Source organism: Impatiens glandulifera, chromosome 3 (assembly GCF_907164915.1).
Source record: "Impatiens glandulifera chromosome 3, dImpGla2.1, whole genome shotgun sequence".
Lineage (NCBI taxonomy): Eukaryota > Viridiplantae > Streptophyta > Magnoliopsida > Ericales > Balsaminaceae > Impatiens > Impatiens glandulifera.
This window is the reverse complement of record NC_061864.1, coordinates 18,718,196-18,737,335: the sequence shown is the minus strand read 5'-3', so window position 1 is coordinate 18,737,335 and position 19,140 is coordinate 18,718,196. Positions and strand designations below refer to the sequence as shown.

At 30.0% G+C, this 19,140-nt stretch overlaps 1 protein-coding gene across 1 annotated transcript; it reads left to right on the top strand.

Annotated features, from left to right (window-relative positions):
• The first annotated feature begins 10,869 nt into the window (after nt 1-10,869).
• On the top strand, nt 10,870-16,955 carry LOC124931416 (fumarate hydratase 1, mitochondrial-like). Its single transcript, XM_047471873.1, has 18 exons — nt 10,870-11,033; nt 11,137-11,299; nt 11,653-11,770; nt 12,049-12,198; nt 12,645-12,755; nt 12,851-12,934; nt 13,547-13,645; nt 13,743-13,793; nt 13,893-13,942; nt 14,877-14,958; nt 15,038-15,132; nt 15,222-15,288; nt 15,372-15,422; nt 15,579-15,674; nt 16,120-16,218; nt 16,294-16,323; nt 16,412-16,477; nt 16,551-16,955. The coding sequence occupies exons 2-18, from the start codon at nt 11,160-11,162 to the stop codon at nt 16,635-16,637; spliced, it is 1,476 nt and encodes a 491-aa protein (XP_047327829.1). The 5' UTR covers nt 10,870-11,033; nt 11,137-11,159; the 3' UTR covers nt 16,638-16,955.
• Nucleotides 16,956-19,140: the final 2,185 nt, after the last annotated feature.

Here is a 19,140-nt window from a genome sequence, read left to right as displayed (position 1 = left end):
AGAGAAAGGGAAACTTAGGGCACAATTTCCAGGCCGGATTTGAGCTGTACACGGGAAAAAAAATAAATAGTTTGTCACCATTTTATTTTATTTTCCAAATTTACCCCTATTTTTTAAATTAAAGATATTTTATTTTTAACTTTTAATTTATTTATAAACGTTTTTCTTCTTTAAACAGATTAAAAGTGTTCAAACTATTCAAATTAATTCATATTTTAATACAAATTAACGCATAATATTTACCTTAACGGTAAAGGAAATACATTACAAATGACACATAACGAATGTGTTGTTAGAATTTAGAAGTCAATTTCTTAGTATGATCCTACTTTGAACTCATCAAGTTTTTTTGTTTATGATTATGATTTGATAAATCTTATATTTTTTGTTTTGTTAATGTCTATCTTGGTTGTCAATAACTTTATTAAATTTTATTATTTTTTAAATATTTAATACTAATCAATACGAATTTTGTCATGATGTCATATTGAGATTAATTATAATAATAATTAGTAGTTTCAAAGATACAAACGAAAACGTCTTAAAATGAAATTAAGGTCACATTCTACTTTTCAACATTAAAAAAATTAAAATGATAAATTATATATAATGAAATATTAATATATGGTATATGTTACTAAGAATAATATTTTGAAGTATAGATAGTATTACATTATATTATTTTGTTAGTTAAATTTGGTGTTCAATATTCATTGGGTATTATTTTTGTGATTTGCATTGAGTATTAATAAAATAAACATGTGTATTTTAAATGGATTCAATTATAATTAAAAAATTATATTATTTTTTAATATTATAAAGACATTTAGAAGATTGTGTGGTGTATAATTAATATATTTTTATTTTAGAAAGTTAATTATACTTTTAACTTTTATTTAAGCACTTCTTAATTAATGAGAATTGAACACAAAACCTTTAGGGTATATATATAAGACAATTCAAAACAATAAAATGAAAAGAAAACAAAATAACATGAAACAATGGGAATTTGTATGTGCCACTCAATCTCACTTTCTTTTAAAAAAAACTAATCCATTCTAATATGATATATATGAAATACAAGAGGACCCTTAAATAAGAGCTCTATTTTGGATTTTTTTTTTTTAATTCTCTCTATATAACTTTATTATCATTATAACCTACAAATTACTTAATTTAAAAACTAAAATATCAAAATTCCCTATATTTATTCTCTAGTGGTGAGAATTAACATGTGGTCTAATTGATTAGCTATTTTGAAATGAGACACACCACTTATTCAAAATAAACTCATTTTTATACTTACTAAATGAAGAACATTTAACTAATTAAGTTTGTCAAAGTAATTAATTAATGAATTAATCATGGCTACTTAGATAAGTTATTGGTATATAATAAGGTCATTTTTGTCAATATGGACAGACTCAATCATTGATGTGGGGCAATAGCTACCAATACCTACCTGAAACTTAAAAATAAAATACAATTGGGTTTTGTGTGGGTGTGTCTTCTGCGAGAAATCACTTGCAAAATGTCGCTATCTTCTTCCATTTTCTCTGCCCATTTTAACGGAAATTTTATAACAATTGGACGCGTAAAAGTAAACCATCCTTAATTGTTGATTTTCTTTGTTCACATTTCATTATAATTTAATACTAATTTAAAAAGCTTAACTTTAAGAAAAATCATTATATTATCTTACAATGAAAATAATAATTTTAAATAATATAAATAAAATAATAAATTTAAATAACATAAGTGAATAATTTATTGTCGAATCAAAAGCTATGTGCACGATCATTTGTATATAATCGTCCGAAAAAATGTTAATGGTAAGTAATATACGTGAATAATTTATTGATATTCACGTCAAATCAAAATTTATTTGTTAATAGTACCACGATCATTTATATATGATCACCTTAATCCCTGCAGGTTAAGTATATAACACGTAAATCTATTCAATCAATTTAACTAGACGAGTGAATTTTGTTGTCAGATAAGCTCTTACCCAGAACCTCAAAAAGGCTAGAGACATGGGGTATTCATCTTTTTTTGTCGTTAGGCTAGAAGAGAGGATAAACTTATATGTTAATTGGTACACAAGATTATTTGAACATGATCAAATCAAAACCTATATGATGATAGTACCTTGATCATTTGTATATGATCACCCTAAAAATATTATTTGTTAGTAATATATGTGAATAATTTATTAATATTCATGTCAAATTAAAACTATATTTCTTAATGATCATTAATACATGATCGTCCCAAAATTCTATTTGTTGATAGTTCATGTGAATACTCTATTAATATTCACGTCAAATCAAAATCCTATTTTTCAATAAGTATTTACGATCATTTATACATGATCATTCCCAAATATTGTTTGTCCCAAAATACTGTTTGTTGGTAGTACATGTGAATACTATGTTAATATTCACGTCAAATCAAAACCTTATTTTTTAATAGGTATTTACAATCATTTATACATAATCGTCCCGAAATGTTATTTGTTGATAGTTCACGTGAATACTCTATTAATATTCACGTCAAATTAAAACTATATTTTTCAATAGGTACGTACGCTCATTTATACATGATCGTCCTAAAATGCTATTTGTTGATAGTCCACGTGAATACTCTATTTATATTCACGTCAAATTAAAATCTTGTTTTTCAATAGGTACTTACAATCATTTATACCTTATCGTCTCAAAATGTTATTTGTTCGTAGTCACGTGAATAATCTGTTTATATTCACGTCAAACCAAAACCTTATTTTAATAAGTACTTACGATTAGTTAAACATGGTCGTCCCAAAATGCTATTTGTGAATAGTCCACGTGCATCGTCTATTGATATTCACGTCAAAACTCTTATTTCTCAATAGTTACCTATGATTATTTATACATGATATTCTAAGAATAATATTTGTTAATAATATACATAAATAATTTATTGATATTCACGACATCAAATTTTGTCTATTAACAACTGTAAGCATGAAATATCGACATACCATAGTTTATAAAAATATTATTATTTTATAATAATATTAAAATAGTATTTTGAATTTTTAAATTCAAAATAACCCAAAAAGATATTAAAAATCAAGTTAGGGTTAATTAGTGTGATAATTAAACCCTAATTAGGAAAATAAAATAAAAATTCAAAAATAATTTGAGGTTAAAATATTGTATTTATTTTACCCAAATTAAGCCCAAAAAGGGGTTGAAATTATTTAATTATGATTTTTAAACATAAATTATACATTAAAATAATTAAATAAGTACTCGAAAATACCTATGTTCATCATTTCAAAGTTGTTGGAACAAAAATTAGGCCATGAGATGACCTAATTCAAAAGATTCCAAATTTTGACATAATAATGGTTTTGAGAAATTGATCTTTGTAGAGATCGGTTGATCGTTATTAGGGTTGGCTGCAACTTATAGATCATAATTTCATGATCTGTATCGAAAGATATAAGATCTGTAATTTTTGACCAATTCAAGAACACTCGGTCCTCTTGGACCAAGGAAAATGACCGAGGTACTTAGCCTGGGACCGAGAATGAGGACTGAGGATCTTAACAAGGATCGATGAAACCGATCGAGAAAATTAACTTGGAATCGAGACCAATGACCGATGTTCTTGAGTTAGGACCAAGACCAATGACTGATGTTCTTGAGTTGAGACCAAACACGAGGATCGGTGATCTTAGTTTAGGACTAAGAAATTCGACCGAATTTTCTAACCTAAGACCGAGCACTCCATTTAGCCTAGGACCGATGTTTCTAACCTAAGACCGAGTTCCCTTTTAACCTAGGACCAAAGTACTATACCAGTCAACTTAGCCTAGGACTGAGCCTCCTAGACTCATGACTGAACAGTCCGAGTTCGAGACTGAGCCCCCCGAATCCATGGACCCTAATCCAGACCACCCCGGTCTAGACCGAGCCCGTCTAAGCCCAGATCAACAAAACGGACCCAAGCCCTAGGACTCTAGTCCTAAGGTCTGTTTGGTTCTACTTTTTAAAATCCAAAATTATTTTTGTAATTTTGGAACCCCGGTCTTTTATCAAATAATCTCGAAAGGTCAAAAAATGAATTTTAAATATTTTCAAGATATTTTGTAAACAAATATTTCGGCTGAGGCCCCATTTGGAATTTAATTTTAAATTCTAACACTTTTATAATATTTTTCGGGTGTTATACTTAATCTTATATTAACGCAATCGTAGGTACGCCTTTTTAAATAATTTTGTATAATTATTTACGTAATCTAAATCTATCCTTATTTATGACTCCTAGACTACTAATTAAAGGAAATAAAAAATTATAAATAAATCTTTTAATATCCAGACTTTTATTTTAAAAATAAAACTATTTTTTGACGGGAGCGGAGGACATACCACGAAAGACATTTCCCGAGCGTAACCAAAAACTGAACCCTTTATAGAAACTTTGGTATAAAGTATGTTTATACATACACGTACATTTTACTGATTTTTTTAAAATCATTTGGCGACTCTATTTTCAAATATATAATTTTTTTAATTAGTTATGTTTGATTAATCTAAACCGGGTTTTAACCAAATTATTAATTGGTCCCTAGATTATTAAAATTTGAATAAATTAATTATTTTTACATGATTAATTTTCAAAGCTCCTAGATATTTTCAAAATCCTTTCTTTTAAAAAGATGTCTAACACGTAAATATAAGGTTGAAACGTATCGAATCTCGAGTCATCTCAGGTCTCCCCCGTATTGTCACGTATCTTCCAAACACGTGCTAAACTACGAGGGGATCATAATCTCGGGGTTTACAACAACAACTACGACCATTTGTATATGATCGTTCTAATGACCAATAAATTTGATTGGTCGTTATTTCTAAATGCTATTTGTTAATATTATACGTGAATAATCTATTGATATTAACGTCAAATCGAAACCCTACTCTTCAATAGGTACTTACGGTCGTTTATACATGATTGTCATCAAAATACTATTTGTTAATGATCCACGTGAATACTTTGCTAAGATTCACTTCAAACTAAAAGTATGTTATTCGATAATACCTAAGATTTTACGCATGCAATCATTTTAAAAGATTATATTTATTGATAGTCCACGTGAATACTTTGTTAAGATTCCTGACCAACCCAGGTCAATAAATCAATCCTTGTTAGGATAACTATCACATTTTCTCATTAAAAATAGTCTCAATCAAAACATAGAATATTGGCAAACGTGGATAAACGTTTCGGGTTCTTCAATGATTGCAATACGTGTAACAACGCAAGGACAACACCAACATCAACCACCTTTATCTCTATCCTTCTATCATCCTCATAATAAAAACCTTAAATTGGATAAAGAGAATATAGTATCATTTATGTCAAATTTGGACCCACATTTTTCGAAACTAACTTATTTTATTCAAACTCGGTTCAAGAGTGACATTCTGTAAATATTAAAATTTTACCATTTCAATTTATGAAATTTAAATAATTTTTTTGAATAAATAAATTCAAAATAATTAAAATAAAGGCCAAGATAAATTTAAATAATTATTTGGATAAATTTAAATAATTATTGTATTAATTAATTTCGAATTAAGTAAAATAAAGGCCAAATAAATAAAATAAATAATTTAAGACAAAAATTGTATTCACTTTATCCCAAATTAATTTTAAAGGGCTCAAATAAATTAAATAAATAATTTGAAAGTTATATCAATTTATTCTAAATTAATTATTTAAATGAACCTAAAATAATTATTTTTTAAAACAATAAATTTCATGTCTAGTAAAATAATATTATATATTTTTGTAGGTCAAAGTAAAAGTCAAGGAAGGAAAAAAAATGAATTTAAACAAAATTCAAGGCTGAAAAAAGATTGTGATCCACGAGCAAATGTTGCGGCAGACCAGACATCCAACATATGATCGCCATCATCATCCAACGAACGTTAGTCTACCGCATCGCCCGTTGTAGCGAGAGATAGATGCTTTCGCGTCTCACCAAATCATCTAACGCCTGAGGCAATGTCCATCACACGGGATGCTAGATATTAACGAAACACAGACAAAACACCCTATGTTAGGATCGGTGTTAACTATAGAGAGGGGATCTAAATATAGTTGACAACTTAATATACTTTCAATTCGACTTTAATTATGTTAGAGATTAAGAGTCTTTTTCTATTCTTTACAAACTTTGCAAGCTCTTGAACGACTTCAAGTGCGGAAATGTTTGCTCGATTTGAAGCATCAGATAAGAGATTGGAAATTGCAGACATAAAAGAACACAATGAGTTTTATGGATGTTCGGAGATAAAACTCTTACGTCACCCTTTCTTCTATTTCCAGAAGGATTTTCATTAGAAGGCTTTGATTTGTATAGACACTACACAAACCTAATCAAACACACAAGACTTAACAATTGTCTGTTTCTGAGCTTCTAGCTAACACTCTGTTGAACGGACAAACCCTATTAAACTTACAATATTGAAATTTCACACAGAAAGAACAATAGATGAATTACAAAATATTCATAGAGCGAGAGTAAACACAGCGCTTAGTAATTCTTAATTCGCAATTCGTGATAAAGAGTTATTCAATCGATAGCGTGAGAGCTAGAGTAAAAATTCCAGCCATTCGTCGTTGTCCTTGCATCACCTATTATAATGAAGTGCATCAACAGTCAAATCTTCTTTTTTTAATACGTGTCAGTTATCCGTTGGAAGCACACCATGAGTACATGATTGTACATCAGAGTATATACGTTTGATCGTGACGTGTCGGATCGTACTGTAGAATATTCAGAAAAATATGGTGTACGGGATAATACATAACGTGGGTTGGTGAAATATTTGAATATGTGACAGACAAACAGTTATAGCATGTTAAGTTGTCTTGGCAGACGACTGATAATGAATACTATTGATTGTCAAGTTGATGAGTTGAGTAGATAATCATATGCTTCTTCAGACGACAATTGAGGCAGGGCGTCTGTTCATGCACTTCTTCAGACTACCCGTCTGTAAAAGCTAAAAGACGTCTACTCGCACACTTCTTCAGACTAACCCGTCTGTAGAAGTTAGACGACGTCTGCTCGCGCACTTCTTCAGACTACCCGTCTATAGAAGTTATACGACGTCTGCTCTCGCACTTCTTCAGACAACCCGTCTGATGAAATTAGACGACGTCTACTTGCGCTTGCTTCAGACTGCGTCTGAAGACACACGTCTTTTGAGTTGTACCTACGCAAAGACAATTTACACAATTTAGTTTTGTTCAGACCACATCATTAAAACTATGTCGTATTGATTTAAACTTATTCACCTAAGTTTATTAAAACATTTTTCCTTAATTAATTATTTCTCTTTAAATTAATTTTATTTTTCTTTATTTAATTTAATCTAACACCCTAATTTGCGCTCAAATGTGCGTTTGTGATTGGAGGTCGTCTTCTTCATCGCGACAACCTGATCAGATAAACATCAGCCGTGAAGTTTGATTTTTCTAAAAATCAAACTTCATGAATACTCGACCAAACAACTTTATTCAAAAAGGCAAATGGTCATCCTAACATAATGATCATTTCGACTTTCAATATATGTCGAATCATTGCTTAAGAATATAGAAATCGACCAAGCAAGACAAAAATCATTAATAACTTTTATCCCAAATTCAACCGACTTTGATCATCAACCGACATTGACGGCCTATAAATAGGATCTCCGAGCTAAGACAAAGCCAAAGAAGAAGATCCCAACTAATCAATCAAGCTCTAACTAAATTCGTCATTAAAAATTTTGAAACTTTTTTTAGTTCTCTTGAAAACCTTGTACAGAACTTTTAAGTTCGGTTCTGAATCATCCTAAAGTTTCAACAAAAAATTAAGAGTGTTTTCCAATTTACTATAAGCTTCCATTCATGTTATAAATTATATCAAAAATAAAAATTGAAAATTTTACATTTCCCCTAAATGTTCTTTAATACCATTCAATTACTCAATTTTTTTATTTGAATTTGATTCTAAGATAATTTAGAACTTTCTATCGAAACCAATTCTAACGAATCAACCTAACTAAGGAAAACCCAAATTAAATTTAAAGTTTTAAAAATCGAGTTTTCTATTCTTAACTCATAACTTGTAAATTGTGATTCTAAAAGTTTCTAAATCTGAATGATGTTAGGAGTATTTTCAAGTTAATCTTGATCCTTTAAAAGTATCTTTACACAAAAAAATCTAAAAAATTGAATTATTGAATTGGTTCGATCTACAACTAGTTATGGTGATTATGGTTTAAACCAATCCTAATAAGCATAAGTAAGTTAAGCTATTGGTAAGCTCCAAACGTAAATCAAGAATTTAAAACTTCAAATCCCATTTTTGACCCAAATAATGTTGGAGCTTCGTCGATCCCCTTACCGATGAACGACGACTATAGACGATGATAACAAGTCTTAAATGGATAGACGAAGCTCCTAGTGTACATGGATTCGTGTTTGGGGCTTCCTATAAAATCATAAAACATGTCATCTAAGTTGGCTAGAGGTTAAAGATAACCCAAGACTGCCAAAGCTCATCCATACACTCGAGTTCACCCTCGCGCACCTAGTCCACCCACGCTCCACTCTCCCCGCGTTGATCGGAGGATGAACTAGTTGATCCTAGGCCAAACCGTTATCAAAGTCAACCCAAACGAAGCTTGAACTGTGTCTCGTGAACCGGTGGTCTACCTAATGCACGGTCTAACTTCGGCTATAGTCTGTTTGTTTGGGGTTTTAATCATTTAACTAGGCGCAGAACTTGTCGTCTGGCAGGCTCGAACCTAAGACCTCTCAAGGAGATTGATAATATCCACCTCTTGTTGTTGCTAGGCTAGAATAAGGGATAAAAAATGTGGCCACAAGGGATTAAGCACATAACCGCAAACACATTTAACCATTTAATTAGACGTAAAATTTGTCGTCTAATGGGCTTGAACCCAAGACCTCTCAAGGAGGTTGGGGATATTCATCTCTTGTTACCGCTAAACTAGAAGAGGGGATACAATATGTGGCCACAAGAGCGTTAAACACATAGTCCGCAAACACACTAATCATTTAACTAGGCATAGAACTTGTCACCTGACGGGCTCAAACACATTACCTCTCAAGGAGGTTGAGAATATCCACCTCTTGTTGCCGCTAGACTAGAAGAGGGGATACAAATGTGGCCACAAGGGGGTTAAGTAATAGACCACAAACAGATTTAACCATTTAACTAGGCGCATAAATTGCCGTCTGATGAGCTCGAACCCAAGACCTCTCAACAGGCATATAGAATATAGTGTGAAAGTTCTTTTTCGAATGTAACCAAACATTAAATTCAGAATCTTTGAAAAAATACGTTTATACACTTATCAATTTTTTCATAATTTAAAATCAATTAACGACTTTATGATCGTTTATGATCAAACGATCAGTATTTTAAAAATAATTTATTTTTATAATTAATTTTAAGTAAAAAAATCATTAATCAAATTCTGTTTTGATTATCCAATACTGTTTTAAGGTAAATTACAAAGTTAATTAGCTTTAAAATATCAATAAATCTTTTAAAATAATTTTAAAATAAAATAAAATATCTTCCTCCAGACATCGAATCGGAACCACGGGCCTCACACCACCCATAAAATTTAAAACGGTTCAATTTAAAAAATCATATAAAATTTTGAACTAATTTTCTGATTAATTTTAAATATTATTTTCATACTAATTTGTATTATGAAATATAACAATTGACTTATAATGTTTTTTATAATTTTCTTTTTAATTATTAAAAATATTTTAAAACTCTCTTTTAAACAAAATAATTAAGTAGAAACTAATATGATTAAAACATTATAAAGAAAATAAACTATAAATAATTGTGATATTATTTTTTTTTTTATAGATGCTTAAACACTTATTTGTTCAACAACAAAGTGTTATATAATTGTGTGAAACGTTCTTGACATTAATATAGATAGTGACGACAATAACAATTAATATAATAAATGATGACGACGACAATATCTTATAAGAGAACATTTATGTTATAATAGGGAGGAAACGAATATGTTTAAATATTTGATAGTGTCTAAATTGTGAAGATTGAAATTATGACTATATAAAGAGAGGTAATTAGTAATATTGTATTTATTGAGAATATTACTCATTAACATTAGACGTCTTTAGCATTGTTAAAAAAATTCAAAAAAACAAAGTATTTTTGTTAATTAATATTAAATTTTAGTTAACATAGTATGTTATAATTAATTAAAAATATATTTTCAAAACAAAAATATCATGAAATTTATTTTTAAAAAATAAATTATATTTATTATATTATTTATAATTAAATATTATAATTTATAAAAAATATATATATATATATAAAATATATGTATAAATATATTATTTAATTTAGATGAAATAATGTTATGAAATATATGCCATGTATAATAAAAATTTAATAATATTTATTTATTCAAAACTCAACTCAAACTCAATTTCAGGTGTTTCCAAATTTCTAAATAAGAATATATCAACCTAATTTACAAACTAAAAATAAAATTTATAAAAAAATAGTTTTCAGTTACACTTGTTCATTACAAATGTAAGTAAAATTAATTCATAAATTATTTCTCAATTTTCAAACAAAACCTTAATTTAAAATACTAAATAAATTATTAAAAATATATATCAATTTCGATCATTGTGCCAACCCACTATTCTTTCTTTCAACCTTTTATAAAAAAATAAATGAATTATTTAATTGTTTATAGAACTTTAATTTGATTATTTCCCATTTTCAAATAATCTTAAATCAGAGGAAGTGAAGCCTAGGCAAGGGGAAGCGCCGTCGTCTCCTGTTTACTATTATTATTCCAAATATCAGATCAAACTGCTGGCCGCCATTTGATCTTTCTTCTCCAACTCAACTGCTTTCAGCAGTTGAATTCTCTCCATATCTTTCACGCGAGGTTCGTTTATCTCTTTCGATCTACATCTCATATGTATTATTACTTATTAGTACATGTTTTCTAGCTTGAACGAGATTTATCTTGTTGATTCTTCCTGTGTTAGATTAAAGGAGAAGGACACGAAGGATGTCGATTTTTCTAGCTTCACGTCGTTTATCATCTGGATTTACGAAGTCGACTCGCTTTACTACTTCCTGGAGATCGATTTCTACGTCTTTCAGGGAAGAAAAGGACACTTTTGGGCCAATTCTCGTCCCTTCCGATAAGTTAGTCTTTTTTACCTTCATCTTATTATCTGATTCCTTTATGTTTACTGCGTCAGAACTTGCTTGAAACATATTTTTATTAATTTATGATTGGCGTTGTAAGCATATTTCATTGCTTGTGTGCTGTGAGATCTTTGAAATGATACGAGAATTTCTAAAACTAGGAAGATGTGATTCTAAACATGCTGAACTGAATAATCATTGAGAGGAATGGTTTGTTATTGGTGTTACTTTTAGTTTTAGTTAAAGTTTGCTAGCATTTAAGGTTTGGAGGCTTCAATGATGTCATTAGTAGTCTAAATTGTAGCATTTTCTCCGTGTGGTAACATATTGGTGAATTGGAAAATATACAGGTTATGGGGAGCTCAGACTCAGAGATCGTTGCAGAATTTTGATATTGGGGGCGATCGAGAACGGATGCCTGAACCAATTGTTCGTGCTTTTGGTGTCCTTAAAAAGTGTGCTGCCAAGGTTTTGATTGACTCTTTTCTTTCTCAATTTAAACTAATGAAGTGGTTGTTGAATTAGTATTGCATGATGAAGCATCAAAGCTTTTTAAATTATATGTTCCTTCTTGTAAGCTTGATACAGAGTTATATTTGTTTTACATGGAGGTCCAATGACTTTGTAATATTAACATGATACAGAACTATATCTTTTTTGCATGGGTTCCAATGAATGTAATATTAACATGATACAAAATTATATACATTTTCTTGTTTTTGATTTGAACGGTATGTATGTTCTAGGTGAATATTGAGTATGGTCTTGATCCAGTAATAGGAAAGGCAATCATAATGGCAGCACAAGAAGTGGCAGAAGGGAAGTTAAATGATCATTTCCCTCTTGTCATATGGCAAACTGGAAGTGGAACCCAGAGTAATATGAACGCTAATGAGGTAAATCAACAGTTGTAAATACTTGGTTAAGGTGATTTAGTGTGGTTTCAATAAGTAATGTTGCTGTGCTAACGCTAATAGGAATGTTTTATTTTATATCAACATGTAGATGTGTACCATTTTTTAAATTTAAACTTCTATTGAAAACAACATTTGTCATCCATTTGCTTATATGTTTGTATTTGTAAGAGGATGGGAGTACTAGAAATTACTAATTCAGCACTATGAAGTGTATGTTCTCTAGACTAATAAACCATGACAAGTGAGACAAAACAGTGCCTGCTAGAAGTATTACTGTCTTGATTTCATTTGAAAAAATGTGTAGGGAAGAGTATTGAACAGTCTAATGGATCCCTCAATCATATGGAATGTTGTAATTTCCAACCTTTCCTTGGAAAATTACCTTATTTATTCTCACCTTTGGGTTTAATTATTTTATCATCCAGGTGATTGCAAATAGAGCAGCTGAAATTCTTGGTCATAAAGCAGGTGGAAAGTTTGTGCATCCAAATGATCATGTGAACAGATCACAGTCTTCTAATGACACATTTCCAACTGTAATATGTTATACTGCACTTCTTTATTATTTGCTTAGTTTATTTTGTATTTTCAACTGTTTATCTTCATATTATGTCTAAATTTATATTTTCAGGTGATGCATATTGCGGCTGCAACAGAATTAAATTCTAGACTGATACCAAATTTGGAAACCTTACATTCTACACTACTTTCCAAGGTTGAATTTTACAGCCACCCAAACATATAATATATAGTAGTCATCTTACATATAATGCATATGTTGTTTTTGTTGTACATTAAATATAATCTAATTATGTGTTCTAATTCATAGAAATTTATACATATTCATAGATTCCAGAAACATGTCATGTAATTGGATGAGATTGGTAAAGGTGTATAGTGTAGTTATGTAGTAATAAGTTTTTTCTTCTGATGCAATCCCAATCAGTGTAGTCGGTCAAATAACGAAGGATTAATGTGTTCCCTTGTAGCTACTATGGCTAATAATAAGGCAATTATAGTTTACAAGTATTTAAAATACTGCATTCAAGAGAACAAACACAGACTTTCCTTTTCAATGCTATGCATAAGCATTAATCCGAAGTAGAATATAGGAAATGATGAATTGAATATCATTAAGGTGGGCTAGAGGCTGATTTATATACATGCTAAAATTACATGTAGCATATGTCCTGACCATTCATCAACTTTGTGACAAATATCCTCTTGTCGTTTTTTCATGGCTATATATTTTGCATATACTTTTTTTAATCATTTTGGTAATATTCTTTTATTGCTTTTTTGGCTTCTATTTTCTACCTAAACTTAGTCTATTGAGTTCAAAGACATCGTTAAAATCGGACGAACCCACACCCAAGATGCCACTCCTTTGACTCTTGGGCAAGAGTTTAGCGGCTACGTAACACAAGTAAGCTACATTTTCTATTGATTATTTGTTATTTGTGTAAAGTTAGATTGTTCTGGTTAATAGTGATGTAACTCATCCTTTTCTGTGTTTCTCTCAGGTCAAATATGGAATTGAGCGAGTTATGAGCACTCTACCTCGCATGTATCAGGTTCAATTTTGTTTTCATCAAATTCTGTTCCATTGTTTAAAAAAATCCAAGAAACTCTTTTAATGCTATTTGTAACTATTTGTGATGCCACTTGAGCAGCTTGCACAAGGTGGAACTGCTGTGGGGACTGGATTAAACACGAAGAAAGGGTATGTATTGTAATAACTTATGAATTCCACTCTTCAATTTCAGATGTAAATTGTTTTAATTTTTCTTTGAAGTATTTCACTCAATCTTTGTATTCTCCACTACTGTGTCTCTTCATGTACGGTTGTTATAGAAATTCAGCTGATCCAACACCTTGAGACATATTTAGCTAATATCTCTTTGTTTGAGTTCAGTCATATTTGATTCGAGCTCATTTAAAACTCTTGAACGTTAGGTTATCTATTAATAATATTATCCCCAAATAAGCCATGTCGAAGTCTTCAACTGATACACAGTAGATTAGATAAGTTCTTACCAATATGTATTCCAATAAGATGTTACCATGTACGTGTACTTCACGTGCACACTCTTTAGCTTCTAACAGGATAGATAACGGTCAGATGATAGATTTATTTGATCTAATATGTTCAATTTGTGGGAATTGATTATCCTTTCGCAAATTCAGGGGATTATTTTATGTTTGGCTACAAATTCAAGGGATTGTTTCCTCATATTTAGTAAACATAAAATACAGAATGTAACAAACATATTTTGCAAATCTTCAAGTTGAAATAGTTAAATTTCCAAATTTATTTCATTTGTCATTTGAGATCAATTTATGGATTCAAATTCGACTTTAGCTTGAGAAATGTCAAGTTCAAACAAGCTTCTTATCCAACTAAAACTATGAATTACTTGTATCCATATCTTTTAACACTTATTGTGAAGTTTTTCCTTCCAATTGTATGTAGTCCTGCACAACTGTTGCAAAGGATTAAATTTGTTTCCTGGGTTCATATTAGTATTATTAATGGAGTTGAAAATTGAGTGTGATAGTCAATAGATGCTACAATGATTTCAACTGAATTTCTTCTGCTCAAATTCTTAGATGACATTTGTGTATCTCTCAGTTTCTTCATCGGTTTGTCTTGACAGGTTTGATGTGAAGATTGCAGCTGTAGTAGCTGAGGAAACAGGCTTGCCATTTGTAACAGCAGAGAACAAATTTGAAGCTCTGGTAAAAAAAAATTACTTTTTTAGATTCTGGGAAAATTAATCATTTCCTCTTCATGCAAGCTAATATTCTTACATTCTAGGCTGCACACGATGCTTTTGTTGAAACTAGTGGCTCCTTAAACACTATAGCTGCATCCCTATTTAAGATTGCTAATGACATCAGGTTCTTAGGAAGGTAAGAATATTGTTTATATAAACATGGTTTCTTTTTTATATATTATTCTTCCATTTTTCTTATGATATCATATGTATCCTCCCTTTCAGTGGTCCGAGGTGTGGACTAGGGGAACTCATTCTTCCCGAGAATGAACCTGGAAGCAGTATTATGCCTGTAAAGCTTATATTATTTTTCATAATATTTCAATTTTTTTGTCACAGTTCACTCTTATCTATATGATGGCTTTTATATTTCAGGGGAAAGTGAATCCTACTCAATGTGAGGCTCTCACTATGGTTTGTGCTCAGGTCAGATATAGTGCCTTTCTTGTTAAATGTGGAGTGTTTTAAAAGGATTAATCTCATATCACGTGCACTTCTCAATAATAGAAACTCAGCTGACTATTTATATCTCTCATTTGAAAACAACGTTCATATTTCTTATATGTTTTTGTATGAGTGCAGGTTATGGGAAACCATGTTGGAATCACAGTTGGTGGATCATGTGGCCACTTTGAGCTGAATGTGTTCAAGCCTATGATTGCTAATAGTCTACTTCATGTAAGTCTGGATATTAACTGTTCTAGGATTCATATGAAGGAGAGATGGAGCTAATATTAGTACAGAAACTTCAAAAAGGAAAAATCGAGTTAGGTTGTGTTTTGATAACACAATTCACTCGAATTAAGTTCATTTGATATCTGTTATTAAAATTACTTAATTCTTTAGATTTATCTAAAAAATAAACTAAAAAGTCTAGTTAACATGGAAATCTAGTAAGAGCGTCCAAAAGACAACTTTAGCCTTGTAAAATTACGTCATTTCAAATAGGTTGTACAATTTAGCAAATCAATTTACATACCAAGCACATAAGATTTATATATTTCAGTATTATACTGTAGAATGCTCTGTAACTACTTATACTGCAGTTTTTCTTCATTTTTTTTCATCTGGATTGATTTATTTATGTTCACGCCTAAATGCATCATTGATATAAATGCTGCAGTCACTGAGATTGTTAGGAGATGCATCTGCCTCTTTTGAGAAGAATTGTGTAAGAGGAATTCAAGCTAATGAAGAAAGAATCTCAAAATTACTTCACGAGGTAAGTTCCTTAAGCTACACAGATATTTAATATTATTGACTCGAAAACTAATTTGTTTTCCATGGCCTCTCTCAGTCACTGATGCTTGTCACATCTTTGAACCCGGTAAGTCTACAATCATCACTATTCTGGCTATCTCGATCCTAACTAATTGTCACGATTAATCATAGTTTATTATTTTGTTCTTCTGCAGAAAATCGGTTATGATAATGCTGCTGCTGTTGCTAAGAAGGCTCACAAAGAAGGAAGCACCTTGAAGGTAATAAATAATATTTGTGATAATCTTAGATTTAAATGAATTGGTTTTTTGAAAATAAATATACATCTTGCAGGATGCTGCTTTGAAACTGGGAGTGCTAACGAGTGAAGAGTTCGACACTCTGGTTGTACCGGAGAAAATGATTGGTCCGTCTGATTGATGATGTCATTCGAGAATCGAGGTTAGATGTTATTTATTTTTTTCTGCTTCCTTTCAATAATAAGTTAATTAAGGAAGGAGATAAAATAAAATTCAAACAATCATAATTTTTATTAACATTCTTAAGGTCTTTGTTAACAAAGAATGAGATTGTGGTAATTTTTTTGTGTGTGTGGAAGTTACAAGAGAGTTGTTAAATTTTACATGGTTAGCTTATAGAGATGTATTAGCTATACCATGTTATAAGTTTTATTTAAGCTTGCTGTTAAAAACTTCAGCAACCATTTTCTGTGTTATTGCAATCATTTTTCCATGATTATATTCAAATATGTTTTTCAACTTTTTAAAGTTATTGCATATATGTTATTTACTACTAAGTAGTTAAAGCGTGAGACTAGTTCTAACTTTCTAAATTGAAAAAGAAAATATTATTGTACAATATCGAGTTTGGATAATATTGCATTTATTATCATCAAATAGTTTAAATATTTTATTTATTATTTAATTATAAAGATCATACAGTAATAACGATATATATAACTTATTAAGATAGTTCGGTTGTTTGTATTGATTAAAAGGCCAAAAGTGTTTAGTATATATAATATTGGTTCAATGAATAAAACTTTTTTACAAGTAAATAAAACTTTTTGAGAAAATAAATAATAATTTCAAGAAAATTTTATCTACAATAATGTATTATTTTACATGAAATGGGATATTTACATTTCAATTTTCTTTTTACTACATTTGTTACATGAGTAATAGTTTTTTATTTATTTGTTCATAACATTTCTTTTACTTTACTAATAAAAAGTTCATCTATTCCAAAAAAAAAAGAAAAAGAAATTATCCTCTTATAAACTAGTTACAAAACTCTTTGTCATTGAATTATAATTAATGTATGTAAAATCAGTTATCAAATTAGTTTATTAATTTATTTATATTATGTACATATATTTATTAATGAAAAAACGTTTCAATATCTACAGTGTGTATATATATATATATATATTGCTAATACATAGATTAGCTCTTAATATTGACCCTTTTTAAACCGAAATATTTGTTGGGTATATATATAATTATATGCTTAAGTTTTGACGCATTGATAGCACATTAACAATCTTTTAAAGTTTTTAAAATATTATAAATGCATAAGTAACACCGTAGAGTTTACTTGAAATAGTTTGGTATAAATTCAGAAAATCAAAAAAAATATATTAATAATTATATATTATTATTATTATTAATATATGTAATTATTATAAAATAATAATAAACAAATAACAAGAAGTTATAATTATAAAATCATAAATTTATTTATTTAAACAAATACATTTTTTTTAAATATATAATTATAAATTATGTACAATGTATAAATTATTGAATTAAAATAATTTAATGTATAAATTGTTGAATTAAAATAATTTATAAATAAAATAACAAAATCATAATATAATAAAATAAATATCATAAAAGTTTAACTAATATAAAATTTTACCTAATCTAGAATTCATATAATTTCTTATAATAGTAAAATTTTAAGTTAGATTGATTCAACAGTAAAAATAGTCATGCCGTCGTGGACAAGGATAAGGTTTTATTATCCAGCCCAAGGAAGTTTTAGTACAAGAAAGCCTTATTTTGAAATAACTGGAGTTTTAACCTATATCGGAGTATATGGAGAAACGCCTCTTCACATGGAAAGCAACGGTGACTACCTTCCTTCATCTTTAAAGGTAGCGATAGCGAGTGCACCACATTGGGTTAAGCTCCAATCAATTCCATTCCTCACTAGAAATATATACTAAACATATCCTATAATAGTCTTGGTAGACACCCTTTCGTATCCCTGGTAAGACTGCTATCCCTGTAAGGACTGCTATTGGAGGGGCAACTAAGGGCACTGGCACAGAGACTAAAAGGGCAAGATGGGCTATATGTGTGAAGATCTAGGAGTGTGAGTAGTATGATCCTATACTGTTTGGAGAGCAGGAGGCATAGATGCCAAACAATTCTGACCCCTTCTCTCGTCGTGGAAAATGTTCCTAGGAAAGATTATGGTGATCGGGTATCGAATCAATTAATCTCCCAAACCAACTAAATCGGAGAAGTTTAGAGACAGAATGATAATAAAGGATAGACTCTATGAGGGGTGATAAAAAGGGAAAAGACAGAATTTCAGACTTCGCTCACTCTAACGCTCGTTTAGTAGACAGCAAGTGGAATGCATAAGGGCCGAGAGGCAAGTACTACACGAGATCGTAAGTCAAAAACGGAACGAGCGAGCCTTGTCGGATAAGCAGAGCGCCCTCGTCTTGCTTGATTCTAGCGAAGCTTCTAGCACTAGCTAATTTTCTGGCAGGAATACTTTTTAGTTGACCACTACAAAAGATAGCGAAGCCAACCTATATAAAGGCTAGAAATAGCCACTTGTAGCCCTATTTTTCTCCTTTAATCAGGAACTTCAACGGGCCTTACAAGCTCATAACGATTTTTCGCAT